Source organism: Salvelinus namaycush, chromosome 25, assembly GCF_016432855.1.
Source record: "Salvelinus namaycush isolate Seneca chromosome 25, SaNama_1.0, whole genome shotgun sequence".
NCBI lineage: Eukaryota > Metazoa > Chordata > Actinopteri > Salmoniformes > Salmonidae > Salvelinus > Salvelinus namaycush.
Window position 1 is genome coordinate 13,561,684 of NC_052331.1, and position 23,551 is coordinate 13,585,234.

The following is a 23,551-nucleotide window of genomic DNA, read 5'->3' on the forward strand; positions in this document are numbered from 1 at the left end:
AATGTTTTTTAAATTGTGTAAACTGCCTTAATTTTGCTGGAACCCAAGAAGAGCTAATGGGGATCCATAATAAATACAAATACCAGACTTTGATGACAAAATTTGCCCAGGAAGGACCTCTCAAGTGAGCACAGCACAAGGTGAGTCCAAAAATGTATTGTATGTTGCTGCATAAACGACATAATATTCCAAGGAGATATGCAGTGCTTAATTAGTAAATCGGGAGGTGCCTGAAAAAAAAGTGAGCGCTAGAGTGGGGTGACCTGGGGAGCTCCGAGGTACTGGAACGCATGAGAAAAAATAAATCACCATTATAATAAAGCATTGCATGCATATCATTACATTTAAGTAGTGGCATAGAGCAGTAGAGTAGAGACACATGGGAAACATTTTTGTGGCTTAGGGTCCAACTCTACATCATTTTACATGACTGGAGACTTTGGCATCATTTTTAAAAAATGCCACGTTTAGAACAACTCAGAACTCGGAGCTGGGAAATCACCGACTTCCGACTTCAGTGCGTTCAAGAGAACTGGTAAATGGTGATTTTTAAAATTGTTTTTATAAAAATGATAAGCTGTTACTAGCTCACCCTAATAATTTGTTCCCTGTTCCCCTCTTAATTTTGCACTCTTCTGACTTGGTGGTGCACATGTAGCCTATAACCTGTTTTAGAGAAATGTAATCATTGAATATTGTAATAGCTTTCATTGTCTGCTTATACGCCTCCTTTATTTATCCTACGGTTCTGACTTGGTTCACAGGGAAAATACTGTAAAAACGGCCCATGTTCTGAATTCTGTCGCTGTACATTTCAAAAGTGCTGAACAAATTGTAATAGACTATGTCCGTCCTAGCTCACTCATTAATGTCTTAATCGAAATTACGGATTGCCTCTTATCCGCTCGTCCACCCCTTATGCCATAGATTGTACATCTCATTTGTCACTATAAACCACATTTATTTATGCAAGTTAGCCATATCAGCCATGATTTTTTTAAGGCAGTTAATAAGGCTGAATTAACTGTTTCGCTGCCAAACAAGGCTCCGCTGATAGCCAAGTGTAGCAGTGGTAAGGTGTTGGGACTGCTGTTGAGCCAGATTTAAGTAGGCCCTAACAGTCTGTGGGCACCTTTGTCACCGTTATAGTGCAATTAATGTATTGTATAATGTTGTGTAGTGGCTTTTCTGGCATGCATATAAAATAATGGTGTTTGCTCACCAATATTTACATGCTAAAAATCACCACTGCTAGTTATCACACTAATAAACTGCAAAATAAGATTAAATTATTTAATGTCTGTGAATTGTGCATTTATTTCATGTTTAATGGCAGTTAAGGAATTACATTTGGAAAGTTTGTGCCAATGAAAACATTTCCAACTCAATAAATGCATAGAATAGAACGTATATTATTTTTTTTATTTCAAAGTACATTACATCTTGGAACACACTTCAATGATTAAATACACACGAAATAAGAATTCCTTTGCCTCTATTCAGTTACAGAAAACAAATAAAATATGTATGATAAAGCTGTGTTGAAAACAAGTAATTTTGGCATGGTTTCTTCTCAGCGAGTGTTCCTTAAATTAACAAAACAAACAAAAAGAAAAAAACCTAAGTAACAAAAAAACAAGATGCCTCAAACTATTCAACACTAGAATACGAAAACGTAGCACCTTGTACCAGTCAAAATATATATATATATATTTTTTACTGGTTTGTAGTGGATAAGAAGCAATGATATTGAGTGGGAAGACTCAAGGATGTGATAAAATAATCATTCAACTTCATTGAAAGGAGTATAAAACATTCCCCTCCCAAACAGCTTCTTTTGGATCAGGAAGGCAGATAGTGCAAAACAAAAACTTTGATCAGATTAATTCTCTTATCAGGTGAAGGTGATTTGACTACTTTGATGTCAAATATCCGTCTGTTGTAGTTCATGTTACACAAGCCTCATCCACAATATTAGAATACAATTCCCACTGTATATTTGATGCCAAAACATGACCAACCTGCCAAAATAAATACTGTACATCATGTGCTGCTAAAATTCAAAGTAAAATTAGATCCGATGGTTTACATACAATGGTTTCTAATAAGGAACTAACGCTAAGGCACTGCTCAAAATAAAGCTACATAATAAACAGAGACGTGAGGCAGTGAGATCTAGCTATGGAAACTGGCAAGACACATGACCTGTCATGTCTCCACAACTAAAACTCAATACATCAGTAATGACAAATGGAACACCAACAGCCATACCAATTGTAGCATTGACTAGGCCTAAAATGTTACTAAAAACATTTACAGACATTTCCCCTACTGGCTGAACTTTTACTGACCAGAGGCAACAACAACCAGGTCTGCGATAGGCCCACAGTGTGGACGATAACAATACTACGCATGGTGATGCTATATGCACATTATACATACTGTGAGAGAGGCCACTCAGGATGGGAGTTCCACTCACTATCCCTTTGAGACCCCGGCTCTATCTAAAATGTAGTTTAATGCAGGTATCGATCAATAGACATTTTATTTTCAGTCAGTGCAAAACGTTTGAGTCAATGTTAGCTTAGCATAGTTAGACTGATGACTACACTCACACCCCTTCAAAACACACATATAGAAAACAAAATGAAGAAAAGAGTCGTCACCTGTGCTCTCTAAAGTCTTACAGTAGTGGTGGATATAGAGATATACATATAGATGTGCTCTAAGTTAGTGGATCAGCCGGGCATGGATAGCAGTGACGGAGCTTTAGTGTAATGTTTCAATAAGCAGTTCTGGCTACAGTAACAAGGATACATTTCTAGGGGTGATGGGTGGGTTACATTCAGCATTTACACGCAAACACGTTTGCTTTCCTTTGAGTTGTACTGTCCTGATGAAACCACTAAGTGGTGCTAAAGCACACATGAAGGATTGTTTATTTTCGAAGCTGCATATCCAAAAATGTTGTGCCAAAGGCAACAAAAAAAAAAAACGAAAAAATAAATAAATAAAGATTTAGAAAATCTGTTTGGTTCAATGTTGCATGAGAAATACATCCAGGAAAATACATGTGTTTTACATGGAGCAAATTTAAGAATGTAAAAATATATATTATTAAAATTAGATCCCAATCATATTTGGTATGAATGTATTTACTATAAAGACTAATTAAGGAAACCAATAAATGCTAAATTAAATATGAAATACTAAAGATATTCATAACTTAAAGTAACTGTCCAGTGAAAATCTCACTTTTTAAAAGTTGACATTCTGTTAACTCATACTCAAATAATGTTGTTGACTCGTCCTATACTTGTATTTGTGGACAAAACATAAATTGAAGGGAAAAAAAGGACTTCAAAAAACCCACATCAAACTTGTATCTCAAACAGACCATTAAAAAAATGGCTCATTGGCTGAGCTGGCCAATCAGCTGTTGATTTGCATGACCGGTATACACCCAAAACATTCTGATGTTGGGGTACACCCATACCACTCCAACACACAAAAACTGCTTCTTAACATAATTACTATTTCACTCATATTGTAATTAATTATAGGTCATATCTCAGAAATCTGGACAGTTTAAATATTTGGGACAACAAAGGGAGAATTATCTTATTTAAAATGACATCTTAGGCTGTTCTCTGAGAAAAGTAAAATACTGACATAGGATTAACTTACAAATAAAGTAAAACCACAAACTCCAACTGCTGTAATGACAATTTTAGGAACAGCCCTTATAATAAAAAGTTAACTTCGTGTGTACATTGGGGGAAGTGTTCCGTGCACAAAATTTTGAGCAGTACATGCAAAATCAACAACACTTAATGATTTACTGTACATGATATGCGACTCTGCATTGCCTATTCTCATAGCTACCCACAACAAAGTAGTTACTGCCTGGGCAAATATGTCATCTTGATCTTCGTGCGTTTGTCAAGTAATACATACATCTCTGTTGCCAGTGGAGACAGAACATTGGCGATCCTTTGATACAGAGTAATCAAGTTATTACCTGTTAAATACTGTTTTAGGGTCGCCAATTACTTTAAAAAGAAGATAAATAACTTAATACTGAAGAAAACATGGTATTAGGCCCATTAAAGTCATAGACAGCAGCTTTCAATGAGATTATGTCCAGTTTAGAAATGTAGTTAATGAATCTAGTCCATCTGTTGGCTTTTGTCAGATTTTCTTGTGGGGTCCTATTGGTGACCTAGGTAGTATAGTTGCAGCCTACTTCAGGTCACCGCATTACTTCGCATCTTTCCCAATCATTAAAACTGCCAGAACATATAGAGACGCTAAAGTGTATTTACAAATGTCAAGCAATAATAAGTCATGGCCAAATACACCAATGTATAATTTTGCCCTCAACTTTCCTCATATAGTGAAAATGGTCAGGCAGCTAGTATGATAGACCTTCACTCCATACTCTCTTCAGCACCAGGTAAGACACAATTTCCACCATGCGAAAGTGAACCCAGACCCACATAGTAAACCTCCCAGAAGCACAAATAAAACGTTTTTAAAAATAAACACATGAAGAAACGCAACAAAAGTGTGACAGGTGTTGCTATGTACCATGCTCAAGCCTGCCCTGCAAGTCTCCTGGCTGTGCATGCCACCCTTACCCCGAGTTCTAAACACACACACATAACGCTCTTTCACACTCACTCAAACACACAGACTCCAGTCCTCTATGAGCGATATTTATACATTTTATAACAAAATTATGACATGGCGAGAGGGATGGAAGACAGGTCAGTTTCCCTGATGCCACAACAACTCCTGATGTGATAGGAGAGGCATGGTAGTGGGGTGGAGACTGAGACAATGGTTATCCAATGAGCTCTCCCAACTGCCGTGTTGTGTTACGTGATGTCATAATACTCGCCAAAAAGATCATCTAAGGCCACAATGTTCATCAAGAAAGGAGTGGAAACACTGCAAACGAAGAGGAGAAAAGACAATCAGCCACACACTTTTTTTTTAAAGGTCCATTACGTAGTTGTGAGTATGACCTGACATTTCAGATAGAAATTAGAGTTATAGATTAAGTTATAGTCTAAGTTTATTTTTTGCTTCTTTTTGCTTTCGGTTTTCAGCTTCAAACAGCTGAAAACTACAATAGTTTGGGTTATTACTGGTTATAAAGATATTCACAGCAGTCTGCTTGTTGTATAACACAATCAGGCAAACATTTTAGAAACCAGGAAACGGCAGAGCTATTTCTACCTATTGCTCGCTTAAGAAAAGCAAAAACAGTAGTACTAGATAGAAGAACATTTTCCGACAATATTAGCCTATAGGTTAGGGAGGAGTGTCTGTGTGTAGGAAATAGAGGTAAGACAGAACACACCCCTTTATTTAAGGCACTTTAACAACTACTCTTGGAGTCCTGTTTAGGAGTCGATCCCCTGTTGAGGACTTCCTCTTCATCCTCCTCCTCTTCCTCCGTCCAGCCTCCCAGACGCAGCGGGGTGGGCATACTAGACAGGTGGACTGCTGTGTGGCCGCTGTGCGTCTGCGAACCTGATTGCATAGAGGGTCGGCGCATAAGACAGTTGATCAACTGGATGTCATAACCCAACATGCTCCATCTGACTTAGCCAAGATCCTAAGTAAAACAGATGAATGACTGTTACGTACCAGTGTTGCTGATTAGATCTCTCATTGGCATTGGGTTCTGCCACTGGCCTGATGTTCTCTGGTGGGGGAGCGAGTTCTGTTGGTGGACCTAGAGACAGAAAAGGACACGTGTGCGTACTAGGGCTGACCCCATTTAGTCGACTGGTCGATAGGCTGTTGGTAGACCGAGAATTTTAGTCGAACAGTTGCAAAAATCTTTTTTTTATGGCACGTCTTGATTGACGCCAGTTTCAGTGGACTAATCCGTTGCGGAGGCCGTGGAGATGGCATACCAGTATCACCAGTAGTACACTTACTGTTAACACCCATAATTTCTAATCTACAATGTATGTTTGGTTACCGTAATTTCTGTTAATGCATTCAATATTATTATTATTATAGTCTTTTACAGTTCTCATTGTCAGGGTGGACACGCTGTTTGCAGAGGGTACAACTTAAACTACAATTGTGAGAAACAAGTTTTGGTTTATTTCATTCCATTTACGAGTTGTCAATTTATTCACTGTTTCGTTTGGAGCGCTCCTGTCAATGTTGAGGAAGGATACACACCCGATTACGCATAGAAGTAAGCCTTGGCTGTCGGGCCTGCATGCAAATGTAGGCTTATAAATGTGCCCATTTGGGGATCTGATAGTATTTCTGATCGTCTTAACTCTCCACCACTAATGAGCTGTGGAGCTACTAAGTAATTTTTTCTTCACCTCAAAACAGCAAGTAAAGGAGTTCTGTTTTTATATCCATTGAGAATGACAATAGTTCCTTAATGTAGCATACTTGAAAAGTATTTCCAGCTCTCTCCCTTTTGATAATCACCCAGCGAGAAAGGGAGAAACAAAATGTCATGCTCTGATCCGGTGGAAACGTAATAAAATAGGCCTACCTGATTACTTATTATCCATTGCGCAAATAGCCTACAGCTGTGCCTGTCCAGAGCTCACTGGCTCATGAAACTACAGAATACTTTAATATAATGTTGCAAATTTGTTAGAACAATGTTTCAAGTTCCTCGCAGAAAGGTCATGCGTAGTCAGCTGCAACGTTTTTATTTGTTGGCTTTATATATGCTAATTTTACATAGTCCCATAGGGCGGCGCACAATTGGCCCAGCATCGTCCGGGTTAGGGTTTGGCTCGGGGTAAATAAGAATTTGTTCTTAACCGACTTGCCTAGTTAAATAAAGGTTCAATAAAATACAATTAAAATTAAAAAAGTTGTCAATGGCAATATTTGATTAAGATTTGTATAATTGTTCATTTAGATATAATTTTTATTAAATCACATGACAATAATTTTGAGACAACTTTATTATAAAAGAAATGAAACTGTTCCACGAAAATGTGCATATGAAAATCATAACTGGCACGCGGATCGGTAGAAATTACAAGATAAATTGGCACTCCAAATGGGAAAAAGGTTGCCGACCCCTGGTATAGCCTATTACTGACAACTTCGGGAGCGTAATGGCAGAATCTGCGAAGGCCAGAAGCATCAACGGGAGGTGGTGGTTCGGGAACAGGTTTTGTTTCTTCTGGTTAGGCTACCTTGATCTCTTGCTCCCTCTTGTGTAATTGTCTTAATTATTTACCAGTGTGCTTAAAGCATCAGACAAGCTCAGTAGCCTACATATAGTTGATTTTATTAAAAACACATAGGCTGTGTCTACATATGGAATAACACACTTATTAAAATTTCGACCAGCCGATTGGTCGAAAGAACAGACGACTCTTGGTCGACCAAGATTTGTTTTAGTCGGGGACAGCCCTAGTGTCACAGTTAAATAAACATAAGGACCCTGAGGTCATCCCTTTGAGGTTACCTACCTCATGCATGTAAATAGCATGGAGACTCATCTCGGCCAAGGCAAACTCTGAAAGCATTGTCGTGCTCCTGATCCGAGAGTCACTGGCTGACATGCTGAGGAAATAACAAGCTATTATTAGCAAGCCTAAAAAACATCTAAATACACTTTTATTCATCACTTAATCCAACCTAACTAACCTCAATATCAAATCAATAACACACTTTTGGCTTGCAAGTATCTAATCAAGCAACACTTTTGTGTTGTAGAACAACCTAAACTTTCTGTGTTGTGGAGTGCGTTTGCAGAGCGTGGAGTCTGTTTACCTACCTGTCAATGACAGTGCGGTCGCTGCAGTACATGGTGCTGTCGGGGTGGGTGGAGGGCAGGAGAACATGCGAGTGGGATCGGCTGGCGTGGGGGAGCTGGGAGTGGGAGATGGACAGCGAGGCCAGGACGCTGGCGGCGGCAGAGGCAGCCGTGCTGGGAGGGACGAAGCGGCGGTCTCGGCCGGGTAGGCCTGACGCTGTCAGAATAGGGTGGGCTAGGACACTGGCCAATAGGTTGTCAGGCTGGACAGGAAAACATAACCCAGAGATACAGAGGTCAGTATACAAGAAAGTTGAAAAATAACACAACATAATGTAATCCAATACTAAACAAAAATCTTTGAGAAATGACAATACATTGGCATCATTGTTGGATGAAACCGTTTGAATGAGAGTAGGGGTGCTGATACAGTGTTGAGGCAAATATCTTCCTGTGTACTAACTGTGACTGACTAGGAATTGGTGGTGGTGAGTTAGTCACTCACTGCGTTGCCGGACTCGTTGGAGAGCAGTGAGGAGCAGAGCGGGGCCTCAGAGAGCAGCAGCTGGGTGGGGGGTCCTCCCTGAGCGTCCTGGTGCACCTTCTCCTTCAGATGGCTGATGAACACTGAGCTCTCCTGGGGGGGCTGCCAGTGGGGGTTCTTTATGGTGAAGTGCATCAGGGACAGCTCAGTCTTGCCGTTCTCAGCCTGCTGGTACACAGATGCCTCTGTCTGGCCCTCTGACATCCACTGCAAAGACAACCGGTTATACATCCCTCACAGGAACTTTGCCCAACAAAAATATGAATTAACACCATTATACAGAAGTAGTCACAAATATCAGGACAACAACACACACGAAGTGAAAACTGATTTGTAATAGCATGTACAGTATGACTGATAACTTGGCGATATCTGACAATTAACAGTGTTAGTCTCTCATTTCAACATGCAAAATTACAAATGCTTTCGTAATAATGACACGATAAATCTTTCCCAATACGGTAAACACCCTAAATGAGTGAACGGTAAAGCAGCAGAGACGACCTGAACTCACCAGTGGGTTTCCGTGGCGACGGATGTCCATCTGTGCAAAGGAGCAGATATCGCCAACTCCGACCACCTCCACGGTGAAGTTCCTGAAGAAGTCGATGATCTCCAGGGACTTGTTCCTCAGGAGGAAGATGAGGATGAAGGGCGTGACAATAGGGCTCAGCAGTTCCTCCAGGATGAACACCTAAACAGACAGAACACTGGTGAGTTATACTAGAAAGGGATTTGTATTGGGAAGATATGTTCAGACTTCAGATACGCACGCTTAAAGGGATACTTCGGGATTTTGGTAATGCCCTTAATCTCCTTCCCCAGTCAGATGAACTCGTGCATAACATTTATTTGTCTCTGTGTTCAGTACGAAGGAAGTTGGAGGTAGTTTTGCGAGCCAATGCTAACTAGCAATGACTAGAAGTTCTTGGGTATCTGATAGCATATAGCCTGCGCCATCCTTCATTGATGTCAATGAGAGAGTTGCGAGAACAGTGAAGCACTCGGATCTCAAGTCTGACTACTTTACATAGTGTCACCCAAACAAATGTTTAAAGTGCTGTAACATCAATTCATTCCTGTGTGGGGAGTGTCATATTATGGTGAATTCATTTGAATTGGAGTGTACATAAATAACTACTTACAATTAAAGCACTTGTTTAGGTATTGAGTCATTCAAAGAAGTCAGTCTATGTTAAGCCCTTACATGTCTGTTACAAGAACAATTTAATTTCAGACCGTATGCCAAAAGCCATATAAAGTTCAGTAATTCCTTTCCATCTAAGGTGAAGCCAATGAGCCGTCTATTTACTGTCTGGCCCTTCTCACCCACCGCTTTGTACTGAAACAGCTGTGCCACCTCGTCCCGGGTCTCACTCTTGTTGGCGTTATCCCTCCAGTGGTCTGGCATGTAGTGGATGTGAGCCAGAACACACTGCAGCAGCTGCTCCGGGCACCACACCATGTGTTCGTCTGGGATGAACGACCTGAGAGGGCATATTCACACAGACGTCACCTCTCTTTTTCACACAACACATATGACATGGATCATGGACGGACTGGTATGTTTGTGGGTTTAACATAGGTTGAATTTCTTTATGGATAGACGTTCCCTAGAGCTCCCTTCTACCGCCTCGCTCATTCCTCATCAGATCTGTTAGAATTGGTGGAGTGGCAACCATATTGTGGAAACTAGGTTGAGCTGTTCCATACCAACTCATCCGCAATGGGAAACGGGAAGGAACGACTTCTTTGAATGAAACACAACCAGTACAAGATCATCCCGAGAGGTCACCATTCCCCCTGTGGATGCCATTTTGTCTCCTCACTCACCTGGTGATGGTGATGACCACTCCCAGCACGGTGATGGCGGTCAGGATATGCTGCACGGTTAAAACATCCTCGTCGTACACGGTCAGCGCGATGAGCACGGCCAGCACCGAGCCCGAGAAAAACGCCACGTTCTTGGCCAGCACGGTCAGCAGCGGTGAGGTGAACGAGTTCATGTACTTGGAGGTGGGCTTGTAGCCGCGGCCCAGCCTGCCGTGCAGCTCGTGGTCCAGCTCGTTGAAGTGGCGCAGGTAGAGGCGGCCGTACAGGGACCAGCGGCGTGCTCCCAGACTCCCCGGCTCCCTCCTGATGACCTCGGTGTAGCTGAAGAAGGCGTAGAGCACCTGCCACACCAGGATGAAGGGGCAGAGGAGCAGGTTGGCCACGCCCATCAGAAGAATGACCCGGCTCAGCTGCTGGGCCAGCTCCAGGCGGTTGCCTGCACGCTTGTACTTGGGGTGCAGGTTCCATTTGTTCTGGAAAAGCGATCCCGGACCCCAGAAGAGAATCAGCTCAAAGTTGTACTTGAGGCCCTGGGTGAGGAACACCAGATTGCCCAACAGGGGGAGCTGTAACTGTACAGGTAACAGGGACTTGTTGACCATGGCTACCATGTAGTTCTTGAAGCGCAGGATGCGGTGGTAGATGTCCAGCTCAGTTAGCTCCTTCTTGTGGATGCACATCTGCTGCTCCCGCTGCAGGCTGATCAGACGGTCCTGCACCTCCTGCCACGTGAAGTTACACAGCTCGCCCTGGAATGGCAAAAGGGCAGAAGTCAAAGGTGTTCAGAGATTGTACCGTGATAGGAGGGACTCGTGCGTAAGGCGGGGTGGGCATGACGACAAACATTTATCTTGACGTTTTTTGAAACCATTGTAATCCAAGCAATTTTATTTTGCTGATACAGTTGCTAAAACTACCTCGAACCATTTGGCAGATCACAATTTCATGAGACTGTGGGATCACGCCTTACCATTCCAATCTTCAGTGCTTTGATGTAGAACTGTCGGATCTCCCAGTAGTGGAGGATGTTGCAGAAGACCTTGATCATCCGGTAGACCCAGAAGATGGTCGCCATGATGAGCAGGAAGATGATCCAACTGTTCTCCTGGATCCTACAGAGGAGAAGAAAGGATGACAAAGGGGGGAAAAATAAATATTTAAGATTCATGTTTTTGGTCCCTGTTTGACATCAGTGGTTCATTCCACGTAGTGGAAAATGCATGCGTTTGTGAATCTGTATACAGAGGTGTGGGAAGATGGCACGAGACATTCATCAGCTGCATAAAGAGCAGGTCAAAATCATTCATTTTCACCATTGATGTATGACCAAAATAACCATCTACAAATGAGAGTAAAGGAGCCTTATGAATCTGTTGCTTTAAGACTCCTCACGGGTGACCTGACCCAACCACATGTTGTAATTAAGCTGTGGGGCCTGAGAGGTAGAGCTCTGCTACCCGACCAGCCCGACGGGCATGTTTTTTCATCAATAACTAGGGTACGGGCAGGGCTCGGGTATCACTAAATTGATCACTAACATTTTGAAGCGGAGCCATTTGCGCATGCTCTGCTGCGCAGTAGACATATCTGACTAAGATCATAACATGGTGTCAGAAATGCTTCAACCTCGTCAAATATAAGACAGGAGAGATTATTTCACAAAAAATAAGTTTAGAGATGACGAAAAGTAGCTAACAGCTGTCTCATGTCTCTTCATTAAGCGGAGCAGCCCAAGTGGTGCCGTTGCTATGGATACTCACAGACTCAGGGCCGCCATAAGAGTGCATGCAGAGTGACAGAGGAGCAGCTAATGGACTTACAAAATGGAGGAAGTTATTTCTGATTTGGGGGAGGATTTGGCAGAAGCAATCGAGCCTGGGTAGGGCCTGAACGTCGCTTGCATGGGTAGGGCCCGGGCTTTAAATTCACGCCCGTGCAAGGCTCTACTGAGAGGTATCTTCAGATACTGCACTCCTGTTCACAGTTTGTGGCTTGGATATGTCTCAGTAAAAGTCTCTCCTGCGTATCAGAGAATTGCTAAGAATCAGCTGGTAAAGTGTCCCATTTCAAAATACAGAACAAGTCACACAGGTTATTATCTAGCTAGCCATCCTGGTAAACATATTCAGGAGAATAAACAAATTCAGGAGTATAATTTTGAAATTAAAAACCAAATACAAACAACGTGACAAAGTTAGGCAACTTCCTGATTTGTGTGACATTCTTTAATTTCAAGACCAACTCAATGATGAAACAGAGAGGAGTTGGGGGGAGCAGACTAAGTCAGTAGTTCTAAAATGGTGGGACATGCTGTTCCTGGGTTAGAATTCCTAGCAGTGGTGTGTAGTCATCTTCTATATAAACACCCATTCAGTCACTGAAGTTTTTAGGGGGGGTCAACTATAACCCCGCAGTCTAGGATTGTGTGCAGAATCAGATTAACGATATTGCAAAAGACAAGCAAGATGGTTTATCCATTTTGGAAAAAGATTCCGCTGTGGTGGTGGTGGGGTCTGGGTCTTGCTGCAGCACTAGGGGATGTCATGTGGTCCACAGGCTGCCTGCCCAGATTTCACAGTGATTCCTTCCAGCTACTGAGTCTCACCATTCAGGGACTATCCATTACATTGTTTTCCCTGGTACTACTCTGAACACAGATACACAAATAGCCTGCTCCAGGAACCAGTCATACACTACAGGCTGGCGGTGTTGCAACTTGCTTAGTGTTTACAAGTGTTTTAGGAGAAGGCTATGTGAATCTGCAGGGCTATAAATCAGTCATAGCAAGATATATACTTAAAACTTCGTCAATATGGGGGCGCTGTTTCCACTTTGGAAAAAATCGTGCCCAAATTAAACTGCCTCGTACTCTATTCTAGATCGTACAATATGCATATTATTATTACTATTGGATAGAAAACACTCTCAAGTTTCTAAAACCGTTTGAATTATATCTGTGAGTAAAACAGAACTAATTTTGAAGCAAACTTCCAGACAGGAAGTGAAAAATCTGAAAACGATGCTCTGTTCCAGGGCCTGCCTATTGAATTGCCTTATATTTATGGATATGCATGCACTGCATACGCCTTCCACTAGATGTCAACAGGCAGTGGAAGGTGGAATGGGGTGTCTAGCTTGATCTGAGGTCGAACAAGAGCTCTTGGAATGACGTGTCCAGAATTTCCTTTGTCTACCAAGGCGCGGGAAGTACCTCCATATTGTCTTATGATAAGCGTTCGGTATACACGGCTAATATCTCCGGCTTTGTTTTTATTTGATACATATTAGAAAAACATCATAAAGTAGGTTTTTTCAACCGAGTTTCATCAGTTTATTCAACGTTTAATGGGACTTTGAGTTTTCCGTTCTCTGCGTCGAGAGAAATTGGGAACGTCATCAACATTGGCTAGCCTTGTGGAGCGAATTCGACAGGAGAGAAGGACATTCTAAAACCAAACAACGATTTATTCTGGACCTAGGACTCCTTGTACAAGATTCTGATGGAAGCTCAGCAAAAGTAAGAACAATTTATGATGTTATTTCGTATTTCTGTGGAAAATGTTGAGTCCTATTATTCGCCCTTTTTGCGGGCGCTGTCTCGCTATAACGTAAGCTGTTTGTTATGGTAAAGTTATTTTTTAAAATCTAACACGGCGGTTGCATTAAGAACTAGTGTATCTTTCATTTGCTGTCCAACATGTATTTTTTAGTAAAGTTTATGATGAGTTCTTTGGTCAGATTAGGTGAGTGTCCAAAATAGCTCCGGACAATTTGGTGAATCGGTGCTACATATTGACAATGTATAACCACGGTTTGCAGCTCTAAATATGCACATTTTCGAACAAAACATAAGTGTATTGTATAACCTGATGTTATAAGACTGTCATCTGATGTAGTTGGTCAAGGTTAGTGATTAATTTTATATATTTTGCTGGTTTTTGCAATCGCTACCTTTTGCTGCTAATAAATGCATTTGTGTGTTTGGCTATTGTGGTAAGCTAATATAATGCTATATTGTGTTTTCGCTGTAAAACACTTAAAAAATCGGAAATATTGGCTGGATTCACAAGATGTTTATCTTTCATTTGCTGTACACCATGTATTTTTCATAAATGTTTTATGATGAGTATTTAGGTATTTCACGTTGCTCTCTGTAATTATTCTGGCTGCTTTGGTGATATTTTTGATGGTAGCTGCAATGTAAAACTATGATTTATACCTCAAATATGCACATTTTCAAACAAAACATAAATTTATTGTATAACATGTTATAAGACTGTCATCTGATGAAGTTGTTTCTTGGTTAGTGACTAATTATATCTCTATTTGGTCGGTTTTGTGATAGCTACCTATGCGGTAGAAAAATGGTGAAAATATGCGGTTGAGTCTTTTGCTATTGTGGTTAGCTAATAGAAATACATTGTGTTTTCGCTGTAAAACATTTTAAAAATCGGAAATGATGGCTGGATTCACAAGATGTTTATCTTTCATTTGCTGTATTGGACTTGTGATTTCATGAAAATTATATTATATGATATCCCTGTCGCGTTAGGCTAGGCTATGCTAGTCAGCTTTTTTGATGAGGATGCTCCCGGATCCGGGATGGGTAGCAATGAAAGGTTAACTGAATCTTTATTATTTCTTTTTTTTTTTACACTTAATTTAGTATTTTGAAATAAACAGTTAAAATGTACAGTAGTACATTCTGCTAGGCTGTATAAATCCCATAGAGAATGCTAACTAAATGCTAATGAGCACATTGCAAACATTTTATACAGTCTCAAACACCACGTGACTGGGGACTACACGTAAGCTTCATAATGAAAAATGATGTCACAGGTGAAATGAAGCACGCAATCTTCTTTATCTCCTAACGTATTGCACAAGTTGACTGCAGGTACTTATTTAAAAAGTAGCTACAAATATTAAAATGTATAAAAGATATTGAAAGAAATTGTTTCAATGCTGTTGACGGCATTGAAAAACCATCCCATGGCTATTTCCAAATAACCCAGTATGTTGCACGGAACTTAATTTCTCTTTCAGATATGTCTTTGACAGAGAAGTCATGAGTACCAAAGCTTTTGCTCGGTAGGCATAACTAACAAAGCTCTTCAACACAAGGTTTCACAGCACGCATTACTCAAATAATCAAACTTCACTAAAAACAGCAGCCCTTCCCTCGGTCCATTGAACACAATTAGACTTAACTGCTCGACAGCAATCCAAATTAGTTCAATTAATGACCACTTTCAATTAGGTAATAGGAAAGACAATAATAAGACTGCCACTCAAAAGAGCTCATTTTACAATTAACATCTCTGATACACAACTAAATGTACTCATCATAATGTTCTGAGTGGAAGAATAACCCAAAGGCCATGTGAAAGTAGGCCAATGCTCTGTGCTCCACATTGTATCTCTATGAATGTGAGCCCATCTTACAGTAAAACCATATCTCACACAAATCTAATAAGCAAATATTAGCCTCGGAATGACTGGTCATAATCACATTATGCTGGACAAATAAAATCCCTTTTTTCAACCCTGATGAAGTTCTGCAGGCTCTAGATATATATATATATACCCTGGTATTACTGTGGCCTTGTCAATACACAATTTAAATGAAAAAGGATTTAGATTCTGACATTGGTTGTGGTAAGACAATTGTACATCAGGGAAGTGTACATCATGCACTCAAGCACCTTCGTTTCTGCCAGATCATGTACAAAAACAATAAACCTGAACTGGCAAGAGTTAACTATCTCTACTCAACTACACATTCTTATAGCCAACCACACACACACACACACACACACAAAAGTTTGGGGTCACTTAGAAATGTCCTTGAAAGAAAAGAAAATGTATTGTCCATTAAAATAACATCAAATTCATCAGAAACATAGTGTAGACATTGTTTCGGTTGTCCTCTAGCTGGAAAGGGTAGATTTTTATGGAATATCTACATAGGCGTAGAGGCCCGTTATCAGCAACCATCACTCCTGTGTTCCAATGGCAAGTTGTGTTAGATAATCCAAAGTTAATCATTTTAAAAGGCTAATTGATTGTTAGAAAACCCTTTTGCAATTACATTAGCACAGCTGAAAACTGTTGTTCTAATTAAAGAAGCAATAAAACTGGCCTTCTTTACACTAGTTGAGTATCGGGAGCATCAGCATTTGTGGGTTCGATTGCAGGCTCAAAATGGCCAGAAACAAAGAACTTTCTTCTGAAACTCATCAGTCTATTCTTGTTCTGAGAAATGACGGCTATTCCATGCGAGAAAATGCCAAAATGATAAATTTGGAATAGCTAACAACGTGCCATTGGAACACAGGAGTGATGGTTGCTGATAACGGGGCCTCTGTATGCCTACGTAGATATTCCATAAAAAATCTGCAGTTTCCAGCTACAATAGTCATTTACAACATTAACAATGTCTACACTGTATTTCTGATCAATTTTATGTTATTTTAAATGGACTAATATTTTTAGCTTTTCTTTCAAAAACAAGGACATTTCTAAGTGACCCCAAACTTTTGAACGGTAGTTTATATATACAGTTGAAGTCAGAAGTTTACATACACTCAGGTTGGAGTCATTAAAACTCGTTTTTCAACCACTCCACAAATCTCTTGTTAACAAACTATAGTTTTGGTAAGTCGGTTAGGACATCTACTCTGTGCATGACAAGTCATTTTTCAAACAATTGTTTACAGACAGATTATTTCACTTCTAATTCACTGTATCACAATTCCAGTGGGTCAGAAGTTTACATACACTAAGTTGACTGTGCCTTTAAACAGCTTGGAAAATTCCAGAAAATGATGTCATGGATTTAGAAGCTTCTGATAGGCTAATTGACATCCTTTGAATCAATTGGAGGTGTACCTGTGGATATATTTCAAGGCCTACCTTCAAACTCTGTGTCTCTTTGCTTGACATCATGGGAAAATCAAAAGAAATCAGCCAAGACCTCAGAAAAAAAAAATTGTAGACCTCCACAAGTCTGGTTCATCCTTGGGAGCAATTTCCAAACGCCTGAAGGTACCACGTTCATCTGTACAAACAATAGTACGCAAGTATAAACACCATGGGACCACGCAGCCGTCATACCGCTCAGGAAGGAGATGCGTTCTGTCTCCTAGAGATGAACATACTTTAGTGTGAAAAGCGCAAATCAATCCCAGAACAACAGCAAAGGACCTTATGAAGATGCTGGAGGAAACAGGTACAAAAGTATCTATATCCACAGTAAAACCAGTCCTATATTGATAAAACCTGAAAGGCCGCTCAGCAAGGAAGAAGCCACTGCTCCAAAACCGCCTTAATAAAGCCAGACTACGGTTTGCAACTGCACATGGGGACAAAGATTATGCATTTTGGAGAAATGTCCTCTGGTCTGATGAAACAAAAATAGAACTGTTTGGCCATAATGACCATCGTTATGTTTGGAGGAAAAAGGGGGAGGCCTGCAAGCCGAAGAACACCATCCCAACCGTGAAGCACGAGGGTGGCAGCATCATGTTGTGGGGGTGCTTTGCTGCAGGAGGGACTGCTGCACTTCGCAAAATAGATGGCATCATGAGGATGGAAATTTATGTGGATATATTGAAGCAACATCTCAAGACATCAGTCAGGAAGTTAAGGCTTGGTCACAAATGGGTCTTCCAAATGGACAATGACCCCAAGCAAACTTCCAAAGTTGTGGCAAAATGGCTTAAGGACAACAAAGTCAAGGTATTGGAGTGGCCATCACAAAGCCCTGACCTCAATCCCATAGAAAATTTGTGGGCAGAACTGAAAAAGCGTGTGCGAGCAAGGAGGGCTACAAACCTAACTCAGTTACACCCGCTCTGTCAGGAGGAATGGAACAAAATTCACCCAACTTATTGTGGGAAGCTTGTGGAACGCTACCCAAAACGTTTGACCAAAGTTAAACAATTTAAAAGGCAATGCTACCAAATACTAATTGAGTGCATGTAAACTTCTGATCCACTGGGAATGTGATGAAAGAAATAAAAGCTGAAATAAATCATTCCCTCTACTATAATTCTGACATTTCACATTCTTAAAATAAATTGATGATCCTAACTGACCTAAGACAGGGAATTTTTACTAGAAATAAATGTCAGGAATTGTGAAAACTGAGTTTAAATGTATTTGGCTAAGGTATATGTAAACTTCCGACTTCAACTGTATATATATATATATATATATATACACACACACACATACATAATCCATCTACCAATACATCTATTAACAGGCTGACTACACCGCTCGCGTCGTCGTGTGCGCGAGCATTGCAAAATAAATTTAGAAATCTATATTATTCAATTATTGCACCCACACTGCTCGCGCGTGCCAACGAGCGTCTGCGTTGCCAAGGGCGAAAATAGATCAGTTCTATTTGTGACGCAGATCGCACTGCAAGTCCTGCCTCTCCCATCTCCTCATTGGTTTATAGAAGCAGGTACCCACGTGCCATCTCCTCATTGGTCATACCCACGTGCCATCTCCTCATTGGTCATACCCACGTGGGTGACTGAAAGACGAACGAGGTCAGTGGCGGTAATGCACCTCATTTATTAAAGTTGCCAATTGCAATACAAAGTCAAGATAAGAAAAAGCCTAGGAGATGACTAGAAACGATTCGATTCACCATTTTATGTTTGGATTAATTGCTGAAGTAGAGGACCTTTTGCATCAGGTAAAATAAAAACTCAATGTTTATATCCCAGGACAAATTAGCTGGCAACAGCAAGCTAGCTAAATAGGAGAAATTAGCTAGCAAGTGCAAGCTAGCTAGCTAAATTACCATAATTGTTTAATGCTTTTCGACCTGTCCCCAAATTAATGTAATTGGTTCAGAGTTTGTTTTAATATTTTAACCTGCGTGTCGTGATCACGTTTGGTGTGGGGGGACAAAATAAATGTATGCACTATGGCGCAAGATTGCGCACGCGCTCAGCAGGTTTGGGTTCCGTGTAAGACAATACTGATTGACGTACCTCTCAGTGCACTGCTGGCTTGGTAGGATGGCATCAGGCAGAGTGACCTTGTTTCTGTCCAGGGGGTTCTGGCCAGGTCCTGTATGGTTCACTGCCCGATTGGCAAACAGGATATCATACTCCACACAGTTGAACAGGAATGTTGTGAATGTGACCACAAACAGGAACTGACTGCAATAAGGAGTTTGAGATGTTGGGGTTAAACATTAGCCGATATAAACTTTGAATATTGTCTTAAAAAGTAAAAAATATCTTACAATAGCATGAGGATTGTAAATAAATCGATATACTTACAAAAGTTCAAAGAACTCTGATAACATCATACAGGCAAAGCCATTCTTCTGATGGAACTGATAGATGTGGAAATTCAAGTTAAGAAAAACAAAGAATTAAAGGGAAATTCCACCTCATAACTTCATATTCATCATCTCCAACACCATACCAGTGTCATAAGTGAGGTGTCTACATATAAAGACAATAAGGTCCAAAAATATGCTTCTCTGTAACACCACAAGGTAGGATTTAAAAGTAAAAAGACAGTTGTTTTTAAAACCTGCAAAGAGTTTAGCCAGAGGGAGGGTATTTTCTTGCTCTCCACGTCACCGCAAATCAAACAATTTCAAATATCACTTGTTTTTTTATGCTTTAACTTTTGATGTCATCATGTAGAACTTTTTAAATTTGATTTTTTCTACAAAAAGTAGAATTTCAGCATTTTGACATATGTAGACAATGATATTGTGCTGGAGATAATGAAACTGAGGTTGAAAAGTGGTGGAATTGCCCTTTAAGGGTTGTCACACCCTACAAAACAATTACTCTGAAGTAACCTTTGATGCTTAATCGAATAATAACCATGTATGTTTTTATTTATTTTTAAAGTAGACCTAATACATCCCATGGAGAAAGAAAACAACAAAGCAACTTGAAGTGAACCAGTCTGGCATCAATATCATTAAAGTACAGAGCATTTGTTCTGGAAGAACACACATAATTGAAAGTCGTTCTCCTGAGGCAAGTGCCTAATTTAAAGTCACTGTGCATCATAAGTTGCATTTGTATCTTGCGACATCATACAGCCTGAATTAGATTAAAATGTCAAAACTGTGTCTGAAATTGCTTCTTTATAAATTAGATCATTAGGTGACAGTAGAGAAACACACATTATAAAGCTGCATTTTTAAACATCATCTTGAAAGAAATTATTCATACCAACCCAATAAGCCACAGCATATACAGTGTCTTCGGAAAGTATTCAGACCCTTTGACTATTTCCACATTTTGTTACATTACAGCCTTATTCTAAAACGGAGAAAATAAAACAATTTCCTCAGCAATCTACACACAATACCCCATAATGACAAAGTGATAACAGGTTTGTAGAAATGTTAACAAAACATAAGTATTCGGACACTTTGCTATGAGACTTGAAATTGAGCTCAGGTGCATCCCGTTTCCATTGATCATCCTTGAGATGTTCCTACAACTTAATTGGAGTCCACCTGTGGTAAATTCAATTGATTGGACATGATTTGGAAAGATTCACACTTGTCTATATAAGGTCCCACAGTTGACAGTGCATGTCAGAGCAAAAACCAAGCCATGAAGTTGAAGGAATTGTCCGTAGAGCTCCGAGACAGGATTGTGTCGAGGCACAGATCTAGGGAAGGGTACCAAAACATTTCTGCAGCATTGAAGGTCCCCAAGAACACTGTGAACTCCATTATTCTTAAATGGAAAAAGTTTGGAACCACCAAGACTCTTCATAGAGCTGGCTGCCGGGCCAAACTGAGAAATCGGGGGAGGAGGGCCTTGGTCAGGGCGGTGACCAAGAACCCAATGGTCACTGACAGAACTCTAGAGTTCTTCTGTGGAGATGGGAGAACCTTCCAGAAGGACAATCATCTTTGCAGTACTCCACCAATCAGGCCTTTATGGTAGAGTGGCCAGACAGAAGCCACTTCTCAGTAAAAGGCACATGACAGCCTGCTTGGAGTTTTCTAAAGGCACTCAGACCATGAGAAACAAGATTCTCTGGTCTGATGAAACCAAGATGGAACTCTCTGGTCTGAATGCCAAGCGTCACGTCTGGAGGAAACCTGGCACCAACCCTACGGTGAAGCGTGCTGTGGGGATGTTTTTCAGTGGCAGGGACTGGGAGACCAATCAGGACCAAGGCAAAAATGAACGGCGCCAAGTACTGAGAGATCCTTGATGAAAACCTGCTCCAGAGTGCTCAGGACCTCAGACTGTGGCGAAGGTTCACCTTCCAACAGGACAACGACCCTAAGAACACAGCCAAGACAATGCAGGAGTGGCTTCGGAACAAGTTTTTGAATGTCCTTGAGTTGCCCAGCCAGAACCTGGACTTGAACCCAATCGAACATCTCTGGAGAGACCTGAAATTAGCTGTGCAGCATCACTCCTCATCCAATCTGATAGAGCTTGAGAGGATCTGCAGAGAAGAATGGGAGAAACTCCCCAAAAACAAGTGTGCCAAGCTTGTAGTGCCATACCCAAGAAGACTCAAGACAGTAATTGCTGCCAAAAGGTGCTTCAACAAAGTAAACGGTCTGAATACTTATGTAAATGTGATATTTAAGTTTGTACTTTTTAGGAAATTAGCAAAAAAAAATAATTTAAACTGTTTTTGCTTTGTCATGATGGGGTATTGTGTGTAGATTGATGAGGGAAAAAACGATTTAGTCAATTTTAGAATAAGGCTGTAACTTGACAAAATGTGGAAAAAGTCAAGGGGTCTGAACACTTTCCGAAGGCATTGTATATTGCCAGAGAAACATGTTATCACATTTGTTAAAAGGATATTCTTGTGAAAAAGTTGTCCAGATTCTTGATATGGTGCCATGAGTCTGCAAATTTGGGGTGGAAAAAAAGAGATTTAAAGAAACCATTACTTTTTTTCCCCCTCAACAAAACAGCAACAACAGTTTTGATCAGGTATGATTCGAAGAAAACAACAACTTTAAGTGAATCTAGTGCCTGTGCTTATAAGTGATTGGGGGGGAGGGAATCAATAGTTACATATAGGGATAATTATTTTGATGATACATTGTATCGTTTTGACAATATTGCAATATTATTTTTGTGCTAGTTGGCTGTACCTGCACCAAAACTCCAGTATTTTTCCTTCATACTTTGTCCTCCATTTTCTTTTTAAATAGAATGACAATTTGTTTTAGCACTTTTATTTCCATGACTGATCAAAACTCGTTTTGTCATGGCTCTCGTCCCGTTGCAGCAGATACTGTATATGGTGAGCAATATGTTTGGAACATCGAATCACAATACATATAGAATTGTGAGAATCCTAATGCCTATCATATCGGCACCTAAATATCGAGGTAACATCTTATCGCGAGGTCCATGGGAATTCCCATTCCTAGTGCTTATAGGAAACAGGAATCGTGTCATTACAAGAAATCACATATCTCTCCAAATCATATTGTACCATAAGATAGCGTTATGTCTAGCCCTGATAGCTAGGCCAAGATATGTTATGTAATAGAACTGGTACAATACCTCTCAGGCCCTCTGGCACATGTACTAATAGGTCCTCTTCCCCGTGAGGTGAGTCCTCCTCAAAGTCCTCAATCCGCTGGTACTCCTGGTAGGTTTCTAAGTTGGCCATAGTGCTTCACATTCTCCCTGCACCTCCTCCAACAGGAAAGTTGGGAACACACACACACAGTGTTATTGTGGCGTTGGTTTTCTATGCAGTTGCTACCTAGTTAACAACATTCGTTTAAACGAAATCAGACAGGTGAGGGGGATTGCTAGGTAATTTACTGTACGTTAACTATTATGCTAACGTTAGCTATATAACATTAACGTGACATACAATGTGGCGTTGAATGGTTACCTATCACCAACAAAGCAATAAACCAGCAAGTAGCTAGCAAGGTATGTAGTTAACTGTTCTTACCACTCTCAGCTTATTTTCTTGCTAGTCAGTCAGCCAACGTTCCTCGTTGATCCTTGACTGTCTTGACGTAATGCTGATACGGTACCGTTACGTTAGCTATGTGGCTAGCTAGCTGTTGTTCCCTTCTCGGTCCATTCGCTGGATTCTGATTTCAAGTGGCCTGGATTTCTACGTTAATTGTCGCGCTATTAGCTAGAATATCCACTGTTATATATATAACTAATAACCATTTAGGGTTGATAACTATGTATGGTAGATAACCGCGCTAGCTAGCTAGATCATTTGAGGTGGGCTTCCACTGTTCTGTCTTTCACAAACAAACCTCAACGAAACATCATTTGACGTCACTTGGTTTTAACGATCGTCACTTCCTCAAGACGATTTCCCCACTCCCCTTTTCACAAATGGAAGACAACATCGTTGTCAATGATGATCAAGAAAATGAGCAATAA

At 40.6% G+C, this 23,551-nt stretch overlaps 1 protein-coding gene across 2 annotated transcripts; it reads right to left on the minus strand.

Moving 5' to 3' along the window:
* Positions 1-1,396: 1,396 nt before the first annotated feature.
* On the minus strand, positions 1,397-23,420 carry LOC120020272 (autophagy-related protein 9A-like). Of its 2 annotated transcripts, XM_038963821.1 has the most exons (15): positions 23,100-23,420; positions 22,697-22,831; positions 21,983-22,026; positions 19,451-19,515; positions 19,157-19,327; positions 11,113-11,254; positions 10,143-10,891; positions 9,643-9,796; positions 8,824-9,003; positions 8,271-8,516; positions 7,787-8,028; positions 7,479-7,572; positions 5,659-5,746; positions 5,369-5,541; positions 1,397-4,953 (listed from the first exon to the last, which is right to left on the minus strand). In XM_038963821.1, exons 2-14 carry the CDS (start codon positions 22,803-22,805, stop codon positions 5,387-5,389), a joined length of 2,439 nt encoding a protein of 812 aa, XP_038819749.1. In that variant the 5' UTR covers positions 22,806-22,831; positions 23,100-23,420; the 3' UTR covers positions 1,397-4,953; positions 5,369-5,386. The 2 variants fall into 2 exon arrangements, with proteins under 2 accessions (XP_038819749.1, XP_038819750.1); XM_038963822.1 differs by lacking the exons at positions 21,983-22,026; positions 23,100-23,420 and having other exon boundaries at positions 19,451-19,506; positions 22,697-22,803.
* Between the last annotated feature and the right edge of the window lie 131 nt (positions 23,421-23,551).